At 38.7% G+C, this 25,205-nt stretch overlaps 2 protein-coding genes across 10 annotated transcripts in view; both read right to left on the reverse strand.

Annotated features, from left to right (window-relative positions):
* trim36 (tripartite motif containing 36) overlaps positions 1–22,907 on the reverse strand; it is a 33,505-nt gene extending 10,598 nt beyond the window's left edge. Inside the window, exons 1-9 of one of the 9 annotated variants that reach the window (XM_035992147.1) lie at positions 22,516–22,907; positions 17,353–17,599; positions 13,350–13,415; positions 9,481–9,827; positions 8,561–8,707; positions 6,651–6,746; positions 5,657–5,794; positions 5,270–5,385; positions 3,044–3,165 (exon numbers count right to left, since the gene is read on the reverse strand). In XM_035992147.1, coding sequence (XP_035848040.1) covers positions 3,044–3,165; positions 5,270–5,385; positions 5,657–5,794; positions 6,651–6,746; positions 8,561–8,707; positions 9,481–9,827; positions 13,350–13,415; positions 17,353–17,599; positions 22,516–22,578 — 1,342 coding nt within the window. In that variant the 5' untranslated portion in view covers positions 22,579–22,907. Of the gene's footprint in view, positions 1–3,043; positions 3,166–5,269; positions 5,386–5,656; positions 5,795–6,650; positions 6,747–8,560; positions 8,708–9,480; positions 9,828–10,891; positions 11,049–13,349; positions 13,416–17,352; positions 17,600–18,583; positions 18,827–22,515 lie in introns of those variants that run through there. The other 8 variants (XM_035992169.1, XM_035992158.1, XM_035992168.1 and 5 more) reach the window with 8 other exon arrangements.
* The window catches only part of pggt1b (protein geranylgeranyltransferase type I, beta subunit), a 34,197-nt gene continuing 18,283 nt past the window's right edge, over positions 9,292–25,205 (reverse strand). The window contains exon 10 of the transcript XR_004106630.2: positions 9,292–9,308. The gene's annotated coding sequence lies outside the window, so the exon portion shown is untranslated. The remainder of the gene's footprint in view (positions 9,309–25,205) is intronic.

Here is a 25,205-nt window from a genome sequence, read left to right on the forward strand (position 1 = left end):
GCATTATACACCGACATGATGGCTGCCAATCCTATTCAAAACTTGACAAAAGGATATTAAGTTACTATATTTTCTATGACCGTTAAAGAGGACAAGACATACTCAAGGACAACGAATAATAGAAACAGCTTTGCTGTCAGTTCAGACGTATTTAAAAATCCCAGGTATTCCTGTATAATAATTAAATTACTGCAGTATATAAATGCCCCTACAGCTTCTTTTCGCTCTCGGAGCACAGACTAAGAGCATCAGCAACTCCTGCAGGCCGCTAAGATTTAAGACTCATCAATATGACCGCCACCCAACTGCTGCATGCAGCACTTTCCTAAAAGGATGCAGCAGTGATTCATTTAGGGTATTTTTTTATGAAAAACCCACTTTCTCCAGTACAGTGATTATAGGAGAGTCTGGAGAATCAAACTAATGAATATTCAGTCATTTTAAATCAGTTTAACCTGAAAGCCTGAGATGAGGACTGAATAAAATATTTGATAGGTTTTTCTCAGGGTAATGTTTAGCCAAAAAGAAAACCGCAGAATAGACAATGGGACTAGAAAACAAATTTGGCGATTGGGAAAAGTAGATTTAGTTCCACTTCAAAACATCTTTACATAGTGTTTAGTTTTACTTGATTATGGTAGATGAGAAGAAGTTATATAGAGGTTATGTCTCAAAACTGTTAATGACAAACATAAAATGAATGACAAAAACACAGCAAAACATTTTTGATTTCTATCATAATTTGGTTTAACACATTAATGGAAATATCCAAATAAGGAAAACTGCATTAAAAACGTACATAAACATCACAGATGATGAAATCCAATGTTCTTCTTTCACAGCTTTCAAAATGGCTGCCAAATCTTCTTAATGTTTTAAACAATCTATGCACAGTGTAGGTTGTGGTGATGCAATTGGTTGCTGCATTTTATGTAAGGTCACCAAACCCCCCCCCCCCACCCCCTTCTTATTTTATTCTACTTTTTTTCTGGTGTGTCATGTGAATAGTTGCTGCTCCAGTGACTGAACTGGCCCAGAAGAATGTTCAAAGAAGAATGCATGTACACCTCATTCTCTAAATCCTGACTTTTCCCATCATTTCTGTTCATATAAAGTGTGGGCTTGCAACATAACACATTTTATCAATCTGTAAGTATCCATTGTTCTTTAAACCACTAGTTTTTAAAGCATTTCCCTTATCAAACTATCAACTTCACTGTAATTAGTTTAATGATTATCCAACCGTTTCTTCTTTTAATGAGTACAGAAAGTGGTCAATTTCTAGCCCACTGGTCCATGAGTCCGGACAGAACCAACCGTAGCCTCGGAGATAAATCTCACATCACTGATTTTAAACAAACTAACAGGGCTGCTCCAGTGTAGCAACAAAAGTCCACAGCGACAAACTCACCAACAGTCACAGAAAAATGTCAGTTGTTTGGCTGCATCCACTTGGGGGATAATGGCTCTACGGCAAAAAGACCTCAGCTTCGTCTACGATGTCAGCAACGTTTTTTGAATGCCTGAAGTCTGGAAGCACAGCAGCCACTCAAATCTTTACTTTTACCATTTACTTTAGACAGCCCATCTTATCATTTACATAGGGCTCTTTTTCAGGATGCCCCTAACCACCAGTCAACTGTCTCTGACTTACTATGACTGAAAGAACTGTCACAACTAACCATCACTATCTGCTATAATGATATTGAATACTGCTCTCCCCCAGTCACTGGCACACAGTTGTCAGGTTAAGCATGTTGTGAAACAAGCCTCAGCCAGATGTCATGAACCATCACTCAGTCATAATGAGTCTGTCTCAATCGCCAATCATTATGCATTTAAGGCAGGAATGTGAAAAGGTGGATCCAATATAAACACCATACTATGCCTCTGTTAATGCAATAATATTCAGTTTAAGTGTGCATAATGGAAGTGTAATACGTACAATTCTCCAGCTTTAGATCAATATATAGGCAGACTTTTGATCTTTGCTCTTGAAACCTGTATTGATTATTTGTTGTCTGATTTAACATTTTTTTAACCTGCCAAGTTGTTCAGTCCTTTAAAGCTCTTTGAGATTTGGCAGAAATATTTGTCTATACTCTGATGTGCTCTGTTACAGAAAATCGTAGGGAAGGTACAGCTCTTTAGTTTGTAGTGGAAAAAATCATTTCACCTGCGCTTTGACAGTTGAGTGCTATGCTGCAATATGATCATCAACATGCATTTTCCTGTTGGCCGAGCATCAGGCTTCTATAATTTGTTGCTATTGCCTTTCATTCTGTCTCATAACACTTCATCTAAAATAGTGTGAAATAATCCCTCCAATTAATTTTCTTTAAAAAAAGGAAGTATGTCAGTTTAATGAAAGAAATATGTATCCTTCCATCCCTGGAAAATTTACAACATGAACAGTCCTTTATAGAACAAGCCTTTGTTAATCAGCAGACCAGAAAAAAGCTTCACAGAGCAGTAAAATCCACTATGTGTGTATCCAGGTTTGTACCAGTTTATCCCACAGATGACCTCTGACCTCTTAGCACAGCAAAGACAAGCAGCTTATTCTGACCATAGTCTGGTTTAAAAAAAGGACTAGCTTATTTAGTTAAACCAACTTTTTAAAGTGGCAAAGCTCTGCGCTATAAAGCAAGTTATGCCATGGTCTAGAGGACACATTAACAAAGAGAAGAGACTTCATTTTTAGAGCTGAATAGAAGCAGAAAATGTCACCATATTTTCTTGACATGAACCAATGGTCACTTTTTTCAGCCAATCGTAGTTAAGCTCTCATTGCAGCTTGTCCTTTAACAAAAGTTTCTGGGAGAAGCAATGTGTGTAAATACTACAGTGGAACAATGTACTGCATGATAACAAAGAACATCCAGGTTTAAAGTAAAATACAAGACAAAGTTCAAAAATTGAAGCTTGTTTTGTGTAACAGTCACTGAGTGTCACAATAATAATTGTGTCAGGGGAAATAAAATCATGAGGCATTTTAATCACTTTTATCTCACACCATTTAATTGAAATAAATTTGTTTTACCTCCACCAAAGCACATCTCTTTGAGCAGAGTTTCTTCTCTAGATGTGTTCAGCACAAACTCATCAAAGCAGGGGTCAGATGCAGGGTGGAAGGTCCTCAGAGACTCTGTGGCCTTCTGGATTCTAAAAACATACAAGGCAGACGTATAACATGATCAAATCAATTACATCAAATCAATGGAGGCTTATCTTTATTAGCATTAAAGGTCCAATGTGTAGGAATTTCTCCCATCTAGCATTGAGATCATATATCGCAAATCAACTCTCTCACACCACGCAGTTCAAAGTACGTATTACAGCTACGGTAGCCTTCGCACTTTTTTCTGATGACGCCGGTCTCTTGCTCTTTTCAATATCCTTTTTCTTTTTCTGGGTGAAAAAGAAGACTCCTGTTCCTGAAATTTGGATTTTGAATATGTGTGGTCCTCCATGTTTCCTTCTTCAAACTTGCCGGGGCCGGGAAGCTACGATACCCATTAGCAGCATCTGTGAGTTTATCATGTGACAGAGAAAACCCGAAAGGCGGAGCAGCATGTCCTGTATGTCCCTTACCGGCTAACGTATTTCAAGATGGCGCATGAATATGGAGCGTCTACCCCACTTCATGCAAACGCAAATGTAAAATTTCAAGCCAATAGGAATACTTGGAATTGATGGCAGTGGTAAATATTCATGAAAAGGACAAGTTTGTGAATGGGCAACACAGATTTTAATAATAATAAATATATATAAATAATGACAAAAAAAAAAAAAAAAAAAAAAAAGATACAAAATAGGACAGCTATTCACCGCAGACAAACTTTCCCCTTCAGATGTGTTCTACCATATTTAATCTTGTACTCTGACTTTCATAAGTGAAAAAGAGGATTGAAAACCAAGTCCCTGTCGACAGGAGAAAAGTGTAAAGGCCACAGGATCATGCTCTTCAGTGAAAACGTTTCTCAATTATCGAAAGCTGCTAATGGAGATCAATTAGTCAGCTTAGAGCAGAAGACAGCACTGAATGGACACTAAGTCTTTCGTTAACGTGCAATCTGTGCACGTAGCTTTGTCTGTTCCTGACACACTCCAGTCAGCCAAGCATAATCAAATGGATGCTCTTAACACTAAAATAAACAGACCAAATCCCACTTGTGAAATCCACTGGGAAACTGGAAGGCATTGCTAATGATAAACTGTATATGTGCAACACAACATGAGTCATAACAGACTTCAGTCTGTGACCGTGGAGCTTGTTAAATGATCATGTTTGGCTTCTGTAATTTGTAGTAAATTTATATCTCGCAATCATTACCAAGATGATTATTAATTTGACAAATTACTGCAATTTACATTAAGGATTTTAGTGGTGAAAGCTGTGAATAACCACTTCTGTCAGGCCCGGCCCAGCTTCCTGTTATTAGGTTGGAGGAACCCTTCCAAGACACCAGAGAGATGCTTAAGTGCACTGTCCGTTTTATAGATAACATTTTATAGGTAATGTTAATTGCTGGCTTCTTTCTACTTTGCAGATTCCAAATCACAACTGACATTTACTTAGATTTTAAGTGTTTTACAGAACTAGTACAATTTATTTAGGGATTGTGTAAGGACCCTGGAAATGTTGTTTCAAATCAAGTATTCATGATTGGATAAGCAACCAACCAGGAAAAATAACATCTTTTGTTGTTTTCTTTAACATTCAAAAACTTAATCTGGACTCTGTTGGTGTTGCCTGATCAGATTAGACTGGCAGTGCTGGCAACATGAGCGAAAAATTACTGTCCTCATTATTTGATCAAATGTTGCTAAATTCCTATCGTTTCTCAGAAGGATGTAACGTCCCACTCTTCTTTTTTAGCCCTGCATAACTTTAAACAGTGAGGAAAACAGACATCTCTCATGTGGAATAAACAAACCGTTCCAACTTTGGCAGATACTTGTATGGTCATGACCCCATCAACTCAGGGAAAGAAGTTGATTGAGAAAATACATTTTCAGGACTTTAATTGTTGCCGTTTCCGGGTCGTAAAAAAAGGAGGTTTACAGTTAACATGATACTTAACTTACTTTTTTAACTTTTCTGATTGAAATTAACCAATAACTGATTGGCCTCATCCATATTACCAAACAAATGTATATCTTGGATGTAAAAATCCTCTGAAATCACCAATACATTACCAAAGTACCATTACATTCCTCACCATTATTTAAGTTCAAATGTCAGAATCACCCAGCTCTACTGTACCTGATGTGTAGCTGCTTTGCAGTCTGTACAAAGCAGGACTGATCCGTCTCTTTCAGCACCTCCTGAGCGTAGCCCACTAGACCACTGTTCTCCAGCATGCCCTGGTACTCCTCCACCTGGGAAATATTATTAAAAAGCCAGGGCATTTACAATTACATTTTGTAATTCCAATTATTTAAACAGGTGGCTTTGTATTGAACAGCATCCTCAGAAAAAAAATCCCATAAAATAAGCCCCCTTTTCACGCCTAGTCAGACATAAGGAAAATGATTAAGGACATACACTTCATGGGTTGATTTATTTTTCTACAGGTAATACGGTGAGTAAAGGAAGCATGCATGTAGAGGATACTCAGCAGAAATAAAACTCACTCCTGGTATTTCATACCTGAGCCTTAAGTTGGTCCAAACGTCGGTTTCTAGACTGTTCGATGGACCTTAGCATCTCTGACTTCCTCTCCTGCAGGGTCTCAAACAGACGCTCAAAGTGCTCATTGGCTCGACGCTCCGCTAGCTGGCCATTTTCCTTTAAGAAGATATTTTTGTTATCAATTTGTACAAAGCAAATCAAATGTTCTTCTCATATATTCCTCCCAAAATGCACACACTATAAGCATGTCTTCAGAAGGGCCAGCGTATAGCGTCAGCCTATAACTTGTGATTCATGTGATCATTATCCTTGTTTGGATGTATTATTATTATTATTATTATTATTATTATTATTATTATTATTATTATTATTATTATTATTATTATTATTATACAATAATAGAGTATTGAGGCAAGAGTACAGTTACAATTTTACTGTATTCTACTATGATTAATCCACATTATGATTACAGAAGGTAGATAGAAACAGTTAAAAGTTTAAGAATATGCTGTCTGTCACCCCCATTTTTAGGAAATATTCAAACAAGTAGAAGCTTAAAAGGGTAGAGCACGAGCGAGAGCGAGAGAGATTAACAGACCAAAAAAAAAAAAGTTCAAACCAAGAGAGCATCCCAAACATATCTGTCACACACACTCCTCTTACAAAACATAAAATCGAACAAAAAGGCGCATTTGAACACTACCTATTCAGGAGCAGCAGCAAAGTAAAAAGGGAACAAGCTCAGAGGCTGAAACCCAGACATGCAGGAGGGAAACTAGTAGGCAAATTCTGTTTCCTTGTTTGTGTGGTTTGCATACTGTTTGTTTAGTGACCTTCCTTTTTTGTAAAGGAGCAACTGTTCCTCAACTTAACTGACTGGTTTTGTGAAAGCTATATACATATTTGTATTCTGTAACTATCAACCTAACTCGATTTGAAGGGGGTATAAGAGATGTGATTATGGGAGTGGAGTGAAAAAAGGACCTGCATCAGCATGAGTCAGCTCTCTCACCTCAGTCTGATTGATGAGCAGGTCAAGCTCAGTAATCTGAGTCCTGACCTGGTCCTCTTTGCTGATGAGGTAATGGATACTCTTGGCCAGCTTCTCCTGTTGAGAGAAAAGATCAGCAGCATATACGGTGAGTTTCATAAGGTCCTGAAATTCTGAAGCACACACTGACACAGCACTAAGAAGACAAATAAGATAACTAACACAACCGAGGGGATATCTGCCACCCTTAACATAGCATACATACAAAAGTTCATTAAAATATTTGCCATTTAAGGAATAGAGTGGGATTTACCAATTTATACTTGGTGCTCACATTCCCAAGCTCTGACATGGGTCACAGCATTTTCCTCTCATCTTATATCCTATTCACAACTGCAGCTGTTCTGGACATGTGCAGAGTGTCCTGTATGACCCTGTATGTGAGAGCCTGTTTCCATGGGTGCAGTGTGTCAAACAACATTCCCCATTACAATGATATGCATTACTGTTCAAAGCAATTGAAACCCAAACTATTTCCTGGCTGGCAAAGGATTCCGGGACTGTTCAGGACATCCGATACATCTTCCAACAATTTGTTAAGACGATGCATACAAAAATCATGGGGAACAAAATGTCTCATTAAATATCAAGCACCATAGTGTTTGTGTCAACACACAGACAAGCAGATTGAATTTCACACAGATTCTGCCTCGACTTGTTGAACCACCTTGCATCAAGTCCACAACGCTGGGTGTTCATGCCAACATGATGAAATTACTGTTCAATATATTTCACTTAAAACTAGAGCTGGGCAATATTGAGAAAATCAAATATAACCATACTTTTTTACCAAATACCTTGATATTGCAGATATTGTAAGGTTGACAACTGGTGCTTTAACAAAATATTATTTACACAATGAGATTTGACAAATAATCATCATAATGTGGTAAAGGCAAAAAAAAAAAAATAGAACAGCTATGACAGTTCAGAAAATTACATCACTTTACTGTAATGCAGCTTGTAAAACCAGGAAAAGACAACACTTGTGTCATATTACGATATCCAAAATGTAAGACCATATCTAGCCACATATCCTTATATTGCGCAGCCGTACTTAAACATATTGTGTTAAAGGTTTGATGTTAGTTTGTGTTGCGTAGTGCTATCCTAGCAACCAGTTAGTCCCAAAACACAATCTCCTGACAGTTTTGTCTTCACATAAGCTGCAGCAAACACTGAAACTGACTGAAATTAATTATACTGAGTGGCAAAAATCTGACACACGTGAGTCCAATTAGTTTTAACCCGCTTAGACAGCCTAGGTTTCAGTTTCTACAAGAAGAGAGATTGATATCTACGGCCTAGTGCATGCCAGCACAGGCCAAACATTAATATTACAGCAGACGATGACAGATTCAGAGATCAGTCAGTGGGCGGCACAGCACAACAAAAAACCTGCTCTTAAAGTTTTTTTGTTAATAGTTTAGCTATGACCCAACACATATCACACTGAATGGGAAGATATAACTCAACAAAAGGCCTTTACTCCATTTCAGGTTATTAAATTGAGTTCTGTAGATCTAGTGACACTAGGCTGGACTTTTGAGAATCAATATATACTGAATATCATCACAAAATGGTTGTTATTGGCAATTTCAGTGCATAAACATCCATCATTCTAAGTTCCACGGCTGCTTTGCTTGGCCACGACTCCATTTCAAGCCTTTGTTAACAGTGGCGTTATGTTCAAGCTCAGTTTAATCCTGGTTACCCTAAGACAGTATTGTGTTACACTCTAAATGACTGGTCACAGACGGCAACAAAACAATTCCAGTGTATACAATTGACACCTCCAACACTCACAAGTAGCCGACCTCTTTTTTCTTAGAGTTAAGAGCCTTAAGAGTTAAAGTGTCTGAATGTGGTACCTTGAGAATCTTGTAGGCACTGCTCATGGAGGTGACTTTGTGGTTGGCGTGGGAACCTCCCAGCTTGCAGAGGTGACACACGGGTCGTCTGCAGACCTCACAGTACATGTTCACCTTCTCCATCTCGTGCTCTGGACACATGAGCACCTGCCATATTTAACAGAACAAGTTAAAATCACAGACAAAATATGTGCATAAAGTGAATGTTAAAAATTCTACAGTGATCAAAAACCAGCTGAAGTGAAACAGGAAGATGGCCTAAACTTAAAAAAAAAAAAAAAAAAAAAAACATATCTAGACAGCTCCCTGTGAGCCATTTCCTGAAGTGTCTTAAAATAGAACTGAAATCAGGCCTTTTACACTCAAGATCCTCATTAGAATATTTTAGCCATTTGATCAACAAAGGGATTGCACAGAGCAATGCAATATATTGACATAGCCAGTAAAGATTCCAACAAGGATTCAAATATTGAAAGTATTTAAGATCTCGGAATCAGATTCAGCAGTCACAGAGCCTCCACATGTAGAGATAAGTGTAATATATAATGAAATAAACTCCACATATATTCGGATTAGATTATGTCAAAGTGGGACCGTTTGCATGAATATTTCTATTGTATGATTTAAGCTATTAAGAGGCCTAATCAGAAGGCCAGCTACCACAAATGAGAGCCAATTAATGATCAGGAAAACCAGCTAGTGAAAGATTTCCAGCAGAATTCTTCCTAAATATTTAACCATTTAAAGACTGAGCAGACAAACCTATACATGGTAATGTTTATTTTTGACTCGTGACAACTTATCTCCTGAGAGATGTTCATAGTCCAACTGAGTGAAAATCTTGTTTGGGTGTCTTTAGGAAATAACAGATAATTAGAGAAAAATAAAGCCTTCACAAGGCAGTGACAGACGATACTTGCCTTGGGCCTAAAATTTGTGGTGGGACCGACATACTCATGCTGAGCTTTGGGTGTGCCCCAGGGGTGGTGCAGCTTGAAGCACTCGTTACAGTAGCTAGCCTTGCAGTCCATACAGCTCTTTGTAGCCTCCTGCTGCTGTGGAGGCTTACAGATGTTACACATGATCGCGATGGCTGCGCGGGCAGCTTGGCGGTAGCGCTCAACGATGTTCTCCAGGGTGAAGTTACGGAACAACATGCTGATGCCGCGCTCACCAAGGTCGATGTCATGCTGGCAGCCCGGGCATGGGATGGTGGTGACCCGAGGAGTCACAGAACCTCTGCGCCATCCCGGGGATGAGATGGAGCCTGGAGCAGAGCGAAGGAGGACAAGTTAGAAAAGATCATGCGTAATATAGATTCATTGCTTTGGGTCACCCAGTTTCAAATCTTGTCTGAGGCCCTATTCTGACATCTGAACAACAATGTCCTTTGACTTTAAATTCCACTGAAGGCATAGTTTCCAAGAGACTCAAATAGGGGCTTTGAACAAATGTGAACCCCCATTTGTGTTCAACACATTCTGGGCCAAGATTCACAAAAGCAGCATTACATCATCTGCATGACTTGCCAAGTATGATCTTAAGGAAAAAATGCCTTTGATAACACATATTGAAATGTCAATCTTTCACAAATAGGGCCTCAGTATGTCTCCCTTTGTGCTTTATTTCCACAATGACCACTGCTCCATAAGGACATGGATGTATGGAGAAAAACATCAGTACAGACAAATAGTTGAGTAGTTGTCATTACAGGGAAATAAGTCCAGGAAGAGAGACTTTCCAAGAGTACTGGGGAAGTAATGACATACAGGATAGTCATAGGGAAGATGGCATCCTTGGAGCTTATAGAGAATACACTGTCTGTATGAGAAATCAATGTTACACTGCAAGTCATTTAACATTTACTACGGGAGTGAAGAGTATGCAAGTGTTCACAATGATCTGGACAAAGGAAATTATACTTTCCTAAAATGGAATGATCAAGAAAGTAAAGAAATATGACAAACCACAGCATTTTCAAAATCAAGCAATCCAACTGAATTACATTAATTACAATTTTAAATAAAAATGTCCTGCAATTGAACTTTAATATGTCCAGTTCAAAGCATTGACACTTATTTTCATGTGACAAAACTCCTCTTAAAGCAACACTGCTTTTAAGAGTTCCTCACAACATTGTGCTTGTTACTGATGCAGCAGCATCGTAACAAAGCAGCAACACAGTAACATGAGGTGGAAACAAGGAGTTGTTACACAAGGTCACATCACAGATGCAAGCATTGGGGAACGCAAAACACGGTTAGCACACACTCAAAGCCAGCAAACTGAAGTCATTACACGGCAAAATAAATGACAAAAATATTGCTTCACGTTTTTGGGACACAGGGGAAGCGAGGAGTGCTGGATTTATCTCAGTTTGCAAGCCAGTATTTCCACTTCGTTTCCGAGGACCTGAAAATTAAATCAAACACTCCTCAGGTAAGCGAAATACAGGACAACTACTTCAAAACACTTTTACAAAAAGGTGCAGCTGAGGGAAAAGCAGTGGCAGAACAGCAAACAAACTACGTGTGTGTGTGTGTGTGTGTGTGTGTGTGTGTGTGTGTGTGTGTGTGTGTGTGTGTGTGTGTGGCCAAGGGCATGCCGGGTAAACAAGTGATGGGAGAGAACTGAAGACTGACAGTTTACTACCTGGAGGTAAGATCTGTCTGTGATCTGACAACAAACTGAACTACTGAGCTTTGTTTGCCACACATTGATTACCCTTCCTACCTGAATTCATATGACATTGTGGTGTGGTAACGGTATGATGAAAAATTTAGTCTGAAGATGGTCATGAAGGTGACATGATCTTATTAAGACGAGTAAAGTCATTGGATGAAAGGAGTCTGGCAGAAAACCTTCATATTTAAACCAATGAATGATGACTGAGTGAATGTATGCGGTGCTTTATTCATGTGCGTGTCATGTTTGCACATTGACTCCGGTTCTGTGGTCTGTACAGCAGGAGTGAGCGAACAAAAAGCAGACAGGAGATGCCTGCAGCAAAGTGCATATGCTGATTTGTAGATCTGCAAAGGGACGTAAAGTCACAGGCAGAAACTGACGAGTCATTGCGCAGCAAAAGGGGCTTGGTTTTCTTCCCCCCTTGCACAAATCTTAAGACCGTTTGATGCTTGAACTGTTGGAGCATTTTATGTTTTATAAAGTTATACTGTAAACGCGATCATGTCTGCACATTTAAATGAAGATTTAAAAATGAATATCGTCACACAGTTGAGGGAATCTTGTTTAGTATCCAGGCACAGTTTATCATTTCATTTTTCATTTCTAATGCAAATATAAATCTGCGTCTGTGACCGGAGTCTGTATTTAGGCTTGTTGAATGTTCTTTTGCTATCCATTTGTATTTACAATTGTTTCTGTCAGTGGCTGCCTAGCAGTAAGACTGTAATCTTTAAAAAAAACAAAAAAAACAAAAACAAATAATAAATAGGAAATCCAGGACATGTGTAATGTAAATCCATTCTCCGAAAGGTTGAATAATAAATCACTTAAGGTTTGAATTTACTTTTTATTCTCTCCTGCTTTTCTTTTCTTAAAAATGATACCGTTATTGATGACACCACAACATCATTGTTTGCTGCTATTCTGTTTTTTTTTCATGGTAGCTGAGCTCCTATTATTGTCTATTCTTTGAGGGGATTAATATACCGAGGCTATTAAGAAATCTCTGCTTTAAATACAGAAGAAAATGACATTTCTTAAAAACATCCACTGAGCATGTTAAATAACTGCATTAGTTGGCCTAATCTGACCAACAAAACTAGTATTCAGTCTTATTTTACTTGGCCGGCAATCTGACACTTGTCAATTCATCATGCCCAAAATGATTAGCAGTAGGCTGAAACAGGTCTGCATTCTTAAACTGTTTCTCAAACACTAATGATTGTCAAGTGAAGCATAAACAGCACCCTAAAGGAACACAGATATCAGTCTGTAAAAGCCAGTTAAGAATCTTAGCAAGCCCAAACATATTGTAGGTTTTGTGTGCGTGTGTGTGTGTGTGTGTGTGTGTGTGTGTGTGTGTGTGTGTGTGTGTGTGTGTGTCTCAGAAACAGAGACCAACAGTTCTCCATCTCAATAAAGCAGCTTTACTTGCCAACATGTTTTACGAAATGAATGCTAAGTTTCGCAAGTGTAAAGAGACACACACATTCCTGTCCTAATTCAACTCCTAGGAAACATTCTCACCCCTTTCTCACTAATTGCAGTCTTGGCTCCTTTCAATTCCTTTTTGCCACTTGCCAAAACTCCCTGTCAAGGACTCTACCTCCCTTTGATGCTCATCTCTCCTACTTTACTCCACTCCTCTTTAAGTTTGCCTCCTTGCATGCTGACTCATTGTCGCTTTAAGGTTTTCACCATTCCACTTTCCTACTTACAAAATGAAATACCAAAGTTTGAAAAAAGGCAGATGAGAATAACCTGAAGCTTTGTGCCTTTTCTTACCACTATGTTTAAATGCCTTGTTAATCTTGATTTTAAAAACATCAGATCACTTTTAAGCTCAGTGGACATTTAAAAAAAAAAGGGGTATATGACTTAATTTAAACCATTATTACCTGGCATTAGGTGTCTAACAAAGAAATAACTTTACAACGTTAAATGCAGCGACTACAGTAATCCTCCTAAAAAAAAATAGATGTTATATCTTACCAGTGGCGTGAGTTTGTATGGTCATGTTGACAGGGTTGAAGTAGACTAAGTAGAAAAAAGGTAGAACCAAACTAGGGTTTAACAGGGGTTCTAGTAACACTGTACTCACTACTACAGCTACTCAAAACACGGAGGCCACGTCTACCTCGACCGCCAAACGACCTTCGCACTGTGGCTGCAAGCAATGAACAGAGAAGTGAGGTGAGACCAACAAGAAAAAAGAAACAATACATAATGTGAAGTGAGAAACCAGTTTGTTTTTTAAACATCATGACATTCGAGAAACAAAGCCAACTTAAAAGTAAACTGAAGGAAAAAAAGTGAGTGAAATACAAAACAGCATTTAATATATATATATATATATATATATATATATATATATATATATATATATATATATATATATAATATATATATATATATATATATATATATATATATATATATATATATATATATATATATATATATATACACACACACACACACACAGATGCGAACAGAGACATTAGTGAAATATAAGTTTACTCGTCAGACCATATTTTGCATTAAAAAAGGAATAGTTTGGCATTTGGGTTAATATGCTTATTCACTTTTTTCAGACTGTAAAAATAGTAATTATTTTTCTTTCTTGCTAAATATAAAGCTAGACCCATGAGACGGTTAGCTTAGCTCAATTAGCATTAAGACTGGAAACAGGGAAACAGCTAGCTTGGCTCTCTCCAGCACTACAACAAAAACACCAGCCTTTTACACTTCAGGGTTTGTACAGATTAAACAAAACTAGACACAACCTGTAATTTGACTGTTTACTAAACCCCTCCCATTGGACATGCAGCCTTGGCCTCAGTCTTTATATCATGATATCCTCAATATTTACGGCCCTCTGACAGTGTTCATGTTTTAAAATGAGTCATCTGGAAACATCAGCGGTTTTTTAACTACATCCCGGCTTGCTTACTTTAGCTGATAAAATCTTCCAGCCATAATTGTCATTTCAGCTGGCAAAAATCGATGTTCAGCAGCTAGAAATGAGGAGCTCGCTTTTGTCTAAAATTAAACACCCATTGTTTCAACAATTACAGATTTCAGGCATACGTGGGGGGGGGTGAGAATTGCACTCTTTATGCTAAGCTAAGCGTCTCCTGGCTGTAACTTCATATTTAGCGTACATACATTGAGAGTTGTATCATCTTCTCCTCCCAACTGTTGGCAAAAAAACAAACCATATTTTCCAACACGTCAAACTATTCCTTTAAGCGCACCAACACCAACTTTACAGTGCACTTATCAAGAGTTAGCTGTTGAACATATTGCATCATGCGCTGTTTTGAGCTCCGGCAACATAAAATTAGATGAAGTTAAGAAACATGATGAAGTTTTAGTAACGCCTTTCCTTCTGTCCATGCACAGCAAGGCTCGTCCAAGCTGCACACTGATAAATATAGCCTTAAGTCTTTGCTTTCTCTCCCTTCACCTCCTTCACCTAATCCCTCATTCATTCCGTACAGGCAGGTTACGTCACCATGGCTACCAATGATCTGATCTCCCAGTGTTGGTGGCGGTCAGCAGAATTACTTGGTTGTTCCGTTTTGGGAGTATGTGTGCTCATAACATACATTGAGGTTTCCTAAATATTCTTAACACACAAGAGAGTTTGTGTTTTGTAATCTGCTGATTAAATGCATTTAACACAGGAACAACCTTTTTAAATAATCCCTCAAAAGAATTCCACTTACAAAACTTGTGAATAGTTAATGTTGGTTAAATGAATTTTTATTTATTTATTTATTTTTTTTAAATTCTGTTAAATGCATCAATTCACAATAAGTCAGAATTAGAGTATAGCAATGACAGTTGTCCTTGTGCACAAACTGGCTTTCAGCAATGTGCGAGATTTGTTTACTCAACAAGCAGGATCTGAATATTTCCTGCGTAAACAAATGCAGTCCTGCCAGTGAAGAATGAACTCATTCAGGTTGAAGGGGGGAGTTTGAATGAAGGAGGCTGTGTTCGAGAGCCCGGTCTCAGTGGTGTTGTACCATGAATGGCTGAATAGCTCCCAAAAAGTAATTCACCTCACTGTACTGTGGGGATCTCTTTAGCTCTGGTCCTCAGAGTTGCTCTGAAGATACTTGGCATTTTAAATGGATACCAGGTACACCAAATGTCACTCAGTTTCATATAGTAGGGGCTATTGATTAGACACATTTGATGTCAACCATTCTGACTCAAGGAAATCATTTTTTATGTCAAAAATCCATACTTATGACAATTATAAAATGCTTGCACCATCAGACGTCAAACTGCAGCTTGAATACTAATGCCTATTAAAAACTACCCAAAGCCTTATTTTGCATTCGTGGAGCTGTTTGACCACCATCCACAATAAGTTGCATTTTCTTCCAGCTGTAAGCAGCTACTCCATTTCATTCCTACATTAATGCACTCTTTGAGTATGCATACTGACTGTTTGGACTACTTTTTTTTGCCTTTGCTTAAAAACCTGCTTAGAGTCTGCTACTGAATTTGCATGAGTGTTTATCTTCAACATCGAACTTAAATAGTTTTAAAATGTTAAAGCACAAGTAAAACGTTTAATGCCATCAATATAGTGGCTATTTATATCCAGAGTTCTTCCCCAATTCCATACTACATACCGATTATATACAGCATGACCAATTGTCATACGGCTTTTGCAGTTAGTATAAATTTGTATGAACACACTACACATTCAAAAACCTGCTTGGAATTAGTATAGAGTATGCAAGTTGAACACAACTCTGGTTTTGTGGACAAGAGGACAAATGAGACATCTTTGCGGGAATGGCGTGTAGCCCAGAGCTCTCAGAAGGCAAAAAGGCAGCCTTGTGGCCCATCATACGGTTTTCAGGCTTAGACATTGACCTGCTCAATCTTGGGTGCAACAGTGCCAAGTGTTCAGCAGAGAACTTAAAAAAAAAAATGTTGTGACAAGTTAATTTAGCTACCTGCAAACCCCCGTCAACCACAGTTTTCCCTCCCTCCAGCTTAGCTTGGTTTTAAGAGTTTAAATACCTTAAAAGGAGCTTACAGATGTGCTTTGTATGTGTGCACAAGACACACATATGCCTGTATATTTGATCAAAGGCGGAGTGAAACCAATACCTACTCTGCTCTCTGTTCCTAAAACAGATTTAAGGGGGATGTTTGATGCCCCTAGGTCATTAGAGGCAGACAGTGAAGACAATTAGGGCTTGAGAGAGCTTGTCAACATTTCTTCTCTTGGCAGACCAAAACTAAAGCTTGTCAAGTTCCCCTGCTGTCTCTTTATTGAAGCCTATAAAAGCAGGTAGGACTAGAGGAAGAAGTGATGACTGACAATGTTATGGCTAGGCGGTAACATTAAAATCATTTTTTTTTATGTTTGTTCCTCTCTTGTTTATCTAGGACAAGAGAGGAAGGAGGGGCAGTGTCTGTGCCACAGTGAAACCCAGATATCCTACAATAATAGTGGCCTATTTTGTCTTGCACAAAGTTTCCATAGGCTTATTTGCTCTCAACCTTTAATTTGCATTGGCTAAAAACTTGCTCTTCACACTGGAACTACCCTTTGTTTGTTAGGTAATCACATATGGCCTTCAGTAACCACATTGTATTTCCTAATTTGACAAATGGTTTTAAGCCATTTGTCCTTTTCTATAGGGAGGTAAATCCCAGGCTCCATCCACTGAAACTGTTAAATGCAGCCACTGAGATGACAGGAGCACTTAAAACTGAAGTTAAGGGAAATGGGAGGAAGACAATGTAACAGGAAGTTGGCATGACTGATACAAAACTCATATAGCCTTCCTTGGAAGCTTTCACAAATGGCCAAAGATTCATTCAATACTTGCACATTCTGTGCAACGATCGCTGGATTATTAGCTTCCATCAGCTCACATAACTCACATAATCAGGCTGCCCAACAATAAAGCACAAACACTGTTCCTCCTAATGCCTCAACATGGTTTTAACCTTGGAGAAATGCAAGATCCACTTCCCTACACTAATCTGTACATAATAAATCCTTCCTGTAAAGAACACATTTATTCAATCTACAAAGAAAAAAAATAATAATTTTGCCTCCTTACCCCGAGACCCACCTGATCTCACAAGCCTGTCTAACCTCTCCATGGAAGGGGAGGGCACTCTGGACCTGGGGCTGCCCGGCAGGGAGCACTCGGAGCCAGCATCAAAGGAGTCCTCATGGTTCAGCATCAGCAGCTCTCTGACACACTTGTGGCAGACACTGTGCTGGCAGGGCAGGATCAACGGATGGGTGAAGAGCTCCTTACAGATCGGACAGATCAGCTCCCTCTCGATGTTCTTGATTGGGACCTAGTAATGGAGACATGATCACTGAAAACTGCCATAGACACTTTAAGTTGTACTTTTACATTTAGGAGTTTAGCATGAGACACCATCACAGCTGCTGTCATTCTTCAGAGAAGAAGAAAAAACAAAAAGACAGAAGACATTACAGATCAGTTTGAAAAAAGCTTGGCAACAAGGATACAGCTGTCTTTGATTCTGGGAACAATAAACTATTATTAGGACATTTCAGACGCAGCTAATATAGGCCTATTTTCTGCACTTTAAGCAGTGAAAACAACATTTTTCTGCATCAGTGAGGTGGGACAATTGGCATTTTAGGTGGGTAGATAGATTTAGAGAAGTATGAAGGGCAAAGTAATTTTTAATCCCACCTGAACATACACTTTAACTTTACTTTGAAAAGCACTACATAAAGTCACAATAATAGGTGTCTTTACCATGTTCATGATACATTACATAAGACAGGATTAAGCCGAACTAGCTAAATATAGACAAACGGTAAAATACACGATTCCAGCAGCTCACGTTTTAAAAAAGACGATTAGAAAACGTTTCAACGAGCTTCAGTGTCCTCCCATATTATAACGATTAGTTAATTAATTGCAGGTGGTAGTTTGATAAACCATCCCAATAAAGTACATCCTCTGCCTGCTTTGAACAAACAATAATTTAGAGAAAAAACCGCCTCCGCACGTGTTAAAAGACAATGCCCAGAAGTACAGAGGAAGTTTAAACAGAAGAAAAGACGAACAATGGCTGTCCCCAGCGAATTGATTCATTTAACAAATTAAACAATGGCTCGAATGAGTAATGAATGGACACACTGGCGGTGGTTTACAGCTCTACTATATGGAACGTTTAACAGCTCTAGTTAACTTTTTACTTTAACCCGGTCTCGTTATATGCACAGCAGATAAGCTATCGGCTGTTAAACAATGACGAGACGAAAAACGTTTTTTATCATAAATCCTCTCTTCTCCCACTTACCGCGGTTGTGTTGCTACGCCGCATCTCTGCAGACATGGTGAGGGAGAAAATATAAGCCTGCACGTGTGGGTAAAAAAAAACTACACCTTGTCCGGCGTTTTTTGTTCAGGCTAAAAACAAACTTCTCGCACGGGAGAAGAAGATGCCGACAGCGACGACTGAGCAAATTTAAATAGAGTGACGCTGCTGAGAGAAGCAGCGCATAGTGAATCAGCAGCAGCCAATTCACTGCTGCAGTGCATGCAGGCGGGCCCACACAGGCAGGGGGAGAAAGAGGAGGGGGCTGAAAACTAATGTTGCCTTCATGTGCTGCTCGTAAACTTTATTGAAGTCATCAATCCAACTTGACCATCCCATGGATGTAAAATAGTAACGGCCCATTCACGTGCTTGTATCGGGCATTGGTAGGTGAGAGTTGAGAGTCTGCAGTATTTTGCATGTTTATACTTTTGCATTATCTATAGTATATGTTAAATTAATTAAGATAAAATAGGTAGCCTACAGTGTGATTTGCGCTAAATGCTAATATGCTCATATGTTATTCTGACAATGCTAACATGTATGCAGATGTTCAGCACGTAATGTTTACCATATCCAGTGTGTTAGTAGGCTATGCTAATATTTCTTAATTAGCATTTTTTTAGAGGTTTGTGGGAATGTCTTTGGTTTTGCAGGTAAGCTAAAGGCTTGGGTATAAACCAAAGTATTCAACAAATATAAATTTGACCTTATGGTGGCGCTAGAGAAAATATTAAGGCAAGTTGTTACATTTCATTCTGAGGGCAAAATGAATGTCTAAACCGTCTGTACCAAATTTGATGCCAGTCAATCTAGTAGATGTTTGGATATGTTACTGGATAAGTGAAAACCTTGACCTGCTGGTGGCACTAAATAAAAAGTCAGGGGATCACTAAGGTCAGCAAGCTTCATCTGCTGGAGAACATGTCTGTACAAAATGTCAACCAAAATGTCAACCTGCTGGTACCTTCTAATAGTCAGGGGAACACTAAAATGATTGCAATTTATACTGAGGAAAGCATGAATGTGTGTACCATTTTTTTGGCCAATCCAACTAGTAAAATGTCAAGATATTTCACTGAATAATTGAAAACTTTGACCTGGTTTTGATACTATAGAATAAGTCATGGAATCACCAGTCATCACAAGTCATTAGAATGCATCCTCTAAGGACCATGAATATCTGTTGAAAATTTCACAGCAATCCATTTAATATTTGTTATGATATTTCATTCTGGACCAAAGTGATTGGCTAACCGATATTGCTACCCATTGTGCCATGCTGCTAGCGTGGCTAAGAACTTGAATACTAGATCATAAGCACCAAGCATGTGTGTACTGAAACAAAAATACTCACAAATGTGAAGTGACAAGAAAGTTGCAACAAAAAAATAAATACTAAAATTGTACTTCAGGGGATGGAATTGGGTGGTGGGTGATTGATTTATAGTCCATTGGTCTGCTGAGAACAGGTGATTGAAGTATCAAAGAGTCAAAAAGTACTTAAAATCTAAAGTTAAAACAATATCTCAAGTTACACACACCATCTTGCTTAGCATTTATATAAAATAGGCTTACTAGGTTTGCAGAGCCTCTGGTCTGACAGTAGGCTATACTGTTCTCATATAAGGTGTCTATACTTTATAAAAGGGGTCCATTTAAGCTATAACTTTACAGTCTCTTCTAATCTCAGGGTCCCTTTCATTCTTTCAGGGGATTTATGATCTGCTAATCGCTTGCTGCAGTGGTTATTGGTAAGGTCTGCAGTATACTTTATTGTGCATAAGGGCCCCCTAGCAGGTCAACTCAACAATGTTTTGGTTAAACAAAATGGACCATGTAACAGCTTTTTGGGAGTGAGCTAATGTCGTTAGGAAGTAAAGTGTAGCAAAGAATAAAGTGGATGAAATGTTTGAATGAATCTACGGGCCGAAATGTGCACACACTTCAGTGTCACTGAAGGCACTGCCAGCATCTTTAGGACTCTGTTGAGTCATTCACTTTTCCAACAGCCTTTGTTGGCAGCAAACCATAGACACAGGAGCTCCACAGTATTAATCTTACTGGAGGTAACAGAGGTTCCAATCATGTCTGATTTCTAGTATCTACTTTCTGCTATAACAGTAAAATGATTTACTTGAATATGGGTGCAGGGGCGAGAGGATAAATGCTTGTCAGCCAGCTAAAACATCCAAATGGCTCCATGAAATTCTGCATCATTTTCAATGTATGTGATCTATTTTCATTCACAGAGCAAAGGGTTTGTTACACTTTTACCATTACCTATAGGCATTGTCTAGGTATGCAACAAAACATTATAAAAGAAAATGTTATGTACATTTTATTTAAAATTTGTATTTCCATAGACTGTGTAACCCTGGCCCATATCCATTGAATATATTTCACTAATTTAGTCACACATTGTCAGCAAAAAGGTCAAATTCAAAGAAGGATACTTTAGGAACATACTGTCTGTACAGTCTTTTGTTGTGATGGTATGTCTTATGATACTGTAGCCTAAAAGACGCAAAAAAAAAGAATCTCTCACAATAGAACCACAGTTATGTTGTGTTTATATTTGCTGGAATCTTAATTTTTTGCTTATTCGCTCTGATTATTCTGACACCACAGAGGTAAGAGCATTGTGCAAGACAGGCCATATTCAATATTACAATACCACTGAATTCATCAACTATAGCTGGCCAGTGAGTCAATGGCGTGTACAGTCTGCCCCTTTCTTTTCATCCGACATGAAACACACACAAACACACAGCTCATGCATGCATGGATGAATGTCAGATTGTGTGAGCATGAGAGATGCATTTCAACACATTCTGTCAGTCTGAAATGGGTAAAGACCCCCTCCCTGTGCTAATACACACCTCAGTAATTCAGTGCCCCATCTCGCCACACAGCTGCTGCCAAGTGTCCCACATATTGACAGGAGTCTGTGATCTGCCTGCAGCACTAACCAACACACTCAGTGACTAAGGCCTCTAATTAAACTCTTTATGTTCACATTTTTTTCTCTAAGAATAGAAGAGATGCCTATGCCTTAATGCTACGAAGCCTTGACATAGAATAGAACTGAATAGAGAATACTTACTTAATAATATAATACAAAATAATATAACAGGGCAGGCTAAACTATAACATAAGACTTGAGAAATGCATAGTGTTGGCATTAATATGATTACACACAGCTGACATATTTTACAGGAATACAATAGAACAGAATAGAGTAGAATAGAAGAGGCTCTATTACTACTCATTACAATGTTAGAATAGAGTGTAGAATAGAATTATGGGAGTGTACCATGGTTCAATAATATAATATTATCATATCAATTGTTAATATAATGATATTGAAGTATAAAGGTATTGTTAGAATAGTCAATATTTAGATATAAATATGATTAGACTAATTAAGACTATTCAATCAATAGACCAGATGAGGGTCCATTGCTACTTATTACAATGTTAGAATAGAGTGTAGAAAAGAAGGGGTTAGGGTTGAAGGGGTTGATATTAACATAGCAATGGTTAATATAATTTAATTGAGGTAGGCTATTAATATGATTAGAATAGCAAAGACACACACACCTGAAATCGTGTTACAGAAATAGAATAGGTGTGGGTCTATATAGGCTATTCAATCAATCAAAGAGAACCTATTCATACCTCGGCTCTGATCATGTTACAATATCCGAATAGTGTAGCCTATATGCTAGTATAATATAATACAGTATAATGTGACATCAAGAAAGTGTTAGAATATGCAGTGGTCTGGGTTAGTCAGCATCTCCATCCCCTGACAGCTCTGTAGGCCAGCACGGCGCTGCTGCTGTCGGGAGCATGATGCCAGACAGACCGCTGCTGTCATAAGGACCATAAATCATCCGGAGGAGACTCACCTCGCCCCGCTCGATCCGCTCCACGATACTGGCGAACTCAGTCATGTCCTCGGAGTCCGACATGGCTGCAGATGATGGTGGATGTTACAGCACACAGACCGGTCAGCAAACAGGAATATTCAAAATGCAGAGAGAAAACACACACTAACAGCAGCTGCGGCTTAAACAAACAGGATCAAAAGCTTCCCAGCTTCACAGGGGAGGTAAGATAACATTAAGAGAGAAGAGCCGCTCCTCAGACCACCTCCTCATCACCATCCTCCCTCTCTGTTCAGGCTTGTGTGTTTGTCGGTAGAGTTTACGGTACATGCGCCGGCTGCAAGAAGCCAATTTTATTTTAGTTTGCCACATCTTGGAGGGAAAACCCCGCCCTCGTCTCCTCAATACTGTACCATCTCCCTCCTTCTCTCTCTGCATCATTCCTCAGCGGCGATGTCTCCACTCACAAAGCTCTTTGTATGCTCATGCTCTGTCATGTATCAGCCCGTTTTATCTATCAATCACTATAAAGAATCATAATAATCTCTTGAAGATTAAAGGGGCGGGGCGGGGGGTCTTAAATCTGTTAGTGCTACATTCAGTCAAGTTGGGCATTACGCATGACTGGTTTCTGTGTATACATGTTGCCTTACATGGGCTGATTTCTGCTCATTGCGACACAAATAGCCTGATGTGACAGCAGCTTTTTGGTCTCGTTTTCTTTTCTGTCGTTGGGAGGATTGATTCTGTCATGACAGACTCAAATAGAGACCATTTTAATGGATGGACAGTTTGAGGCCGGATTAAGTTTGTGTTTTTAATTTTTTCTGGCAATGCCACTTGTTCCGCGTCACCAGATGGCCTCGTGGCTTCATGCAGACATATTCCACCCCATCGAGCATGTGGATGGGGACAAACGGGCAGACTGCCCTGACGGAACAAACGGTGCATGACAAAATTAATAACTATAATCTACTAACGGACGACTGTTTCCAAAAGCACTGAGAAAATCACTGTTGACTGCAGTGGAGCAACATAGTTTCATTTTTTGGAAAAGCTGTCATCACTATAGTGAGATAGACATCCTTAAAATGAACATTATTACCTTCAGGCATCACTTATAAAAAGTGTTATACATTGTAACTAATGGCTTTAAATAATTTACTTATGCTTCATAGGTCAGTCATCATTAAGAACAACCTTCGGGTTGCCAGGTTGTGTCTACATGCTAGAAGCTTTGTGAGGCTTTACTAACCCTAACCCTTGCATACGCTCCATATGCTATTGTAGTTGTAGTATGTAGTTAGGGTATGCTCACAATGACAATGCTAACATGCTGATGTTTACCATGTTTGCCATCTTCATTTAGCGTGTTAGCATGTTGACATTTGCTAGCACCTTACACAAAGTGCAGCTGAGGCCACTGGGAATGCAGGCATTTGCTCATAATCCAAATATTGGACAAATGAAAGGTTTGACCTGATGATGGCGCTAGATAAAAAAATGAAGGGATTATCAAAGTTACAATTCAGCCTGAGGGGAACATGAATGTCTGCACCAAATTTCATTGGAATACATCCAATAGTCACTCCAAAAACCAAATGTGATGTTCATGAGGAAAAGTCAGGGGATCCCCAATGTTAGGAGTCATCGTCTGAAAACCATACCACACCAAATTTCATGAACAATAAGCTTTTCCTTATTAACGTCTTATAACTGATCTATAAGCATTCATAAATGAACTTTTAACCATTTATAAAGGCTTGCAACTAATAAACACGGTATAAAGGGTGCCTCACTATTAAGTTAACCATATGGGTCACTGATCAAGTGCAGCATTTGTGGTCATATCCATATCTTTTATGACCATTTCAATAGACTCCTGGGGCAAAGATGAGTGCAGTGCTAATGAGTAATATGTGTGGAGATGACACTTGACTGCCCCATAAAAAGCCATATAACTGAGCCTCAGTGCCCTCCACATGACAGAATAATCAATCAAATGTATTGATTACTGTGTTTTTCTAAACAGAATTGATTCAAGTTAAATAACTAGAGAAAGCAAGCTGTTATATAAGCACATATTCGTCCACCCAGGGGCTTGTGGATCATTAAAAATTAGTCATTCATATCTCATGATGCAAAGCGATAAACATGGAAACATGTTAAACATCAAGTACCTTTGGTTTGCATGTGCTTGACAAATAAATCAACGTGACAATGTTAGCATCAGTTTTCTCTGCAATGGATGGCAGAAAACCTGAGTCATTAAAGTTTACCAAACCAGATTTTAACTTGGGCTTTCTTCCACTCAGCCTCTCCTACTTGGCAAGAATATAAGGTTACATGTCTCATAGGGAAGGCTGGTGTCACAAAGGTATAAGTTGTCTGTTGAACAGGGACCATACAACCACACCCAAACTACAGCTGCAGTTGGCTGTCAGGGGAGCATCTCCGATCAGTTGTAATCTGGGTTGGGCTGTATTTACAGTGGAAGAGAATACATTTCAAACCTTTTTTTTTTTTTTTTCTTTCTTTTTAAAAAATTGCTTTCTAAACCGGTGATAAAACGTGTGACCAAGTGCTGTTTCAATTTGTGTTAACCTCTACATTCAGATTGGATATCTAAGTGCAACTAGGCCACATTTGTCTGGATCAAATGACTTCATCAGTGATGTCTGTGACTGTGCTATGCAGCTCCCAAGTGGGAC

Source organism: Sander lucioperca, chromosome 2, assembly GCF_008315115.2.
Source record: "Sander lucioperca isolate FBNREF2018 chromosome 2, SLUC_FBN_1.2, whole genome shotgun sequence".
Lineage (NCBI taxonomy): Eukaryota > Metazoa > Chordata > Actinopteri > Perciformes > Percidae > Sander > Sander lucioperca.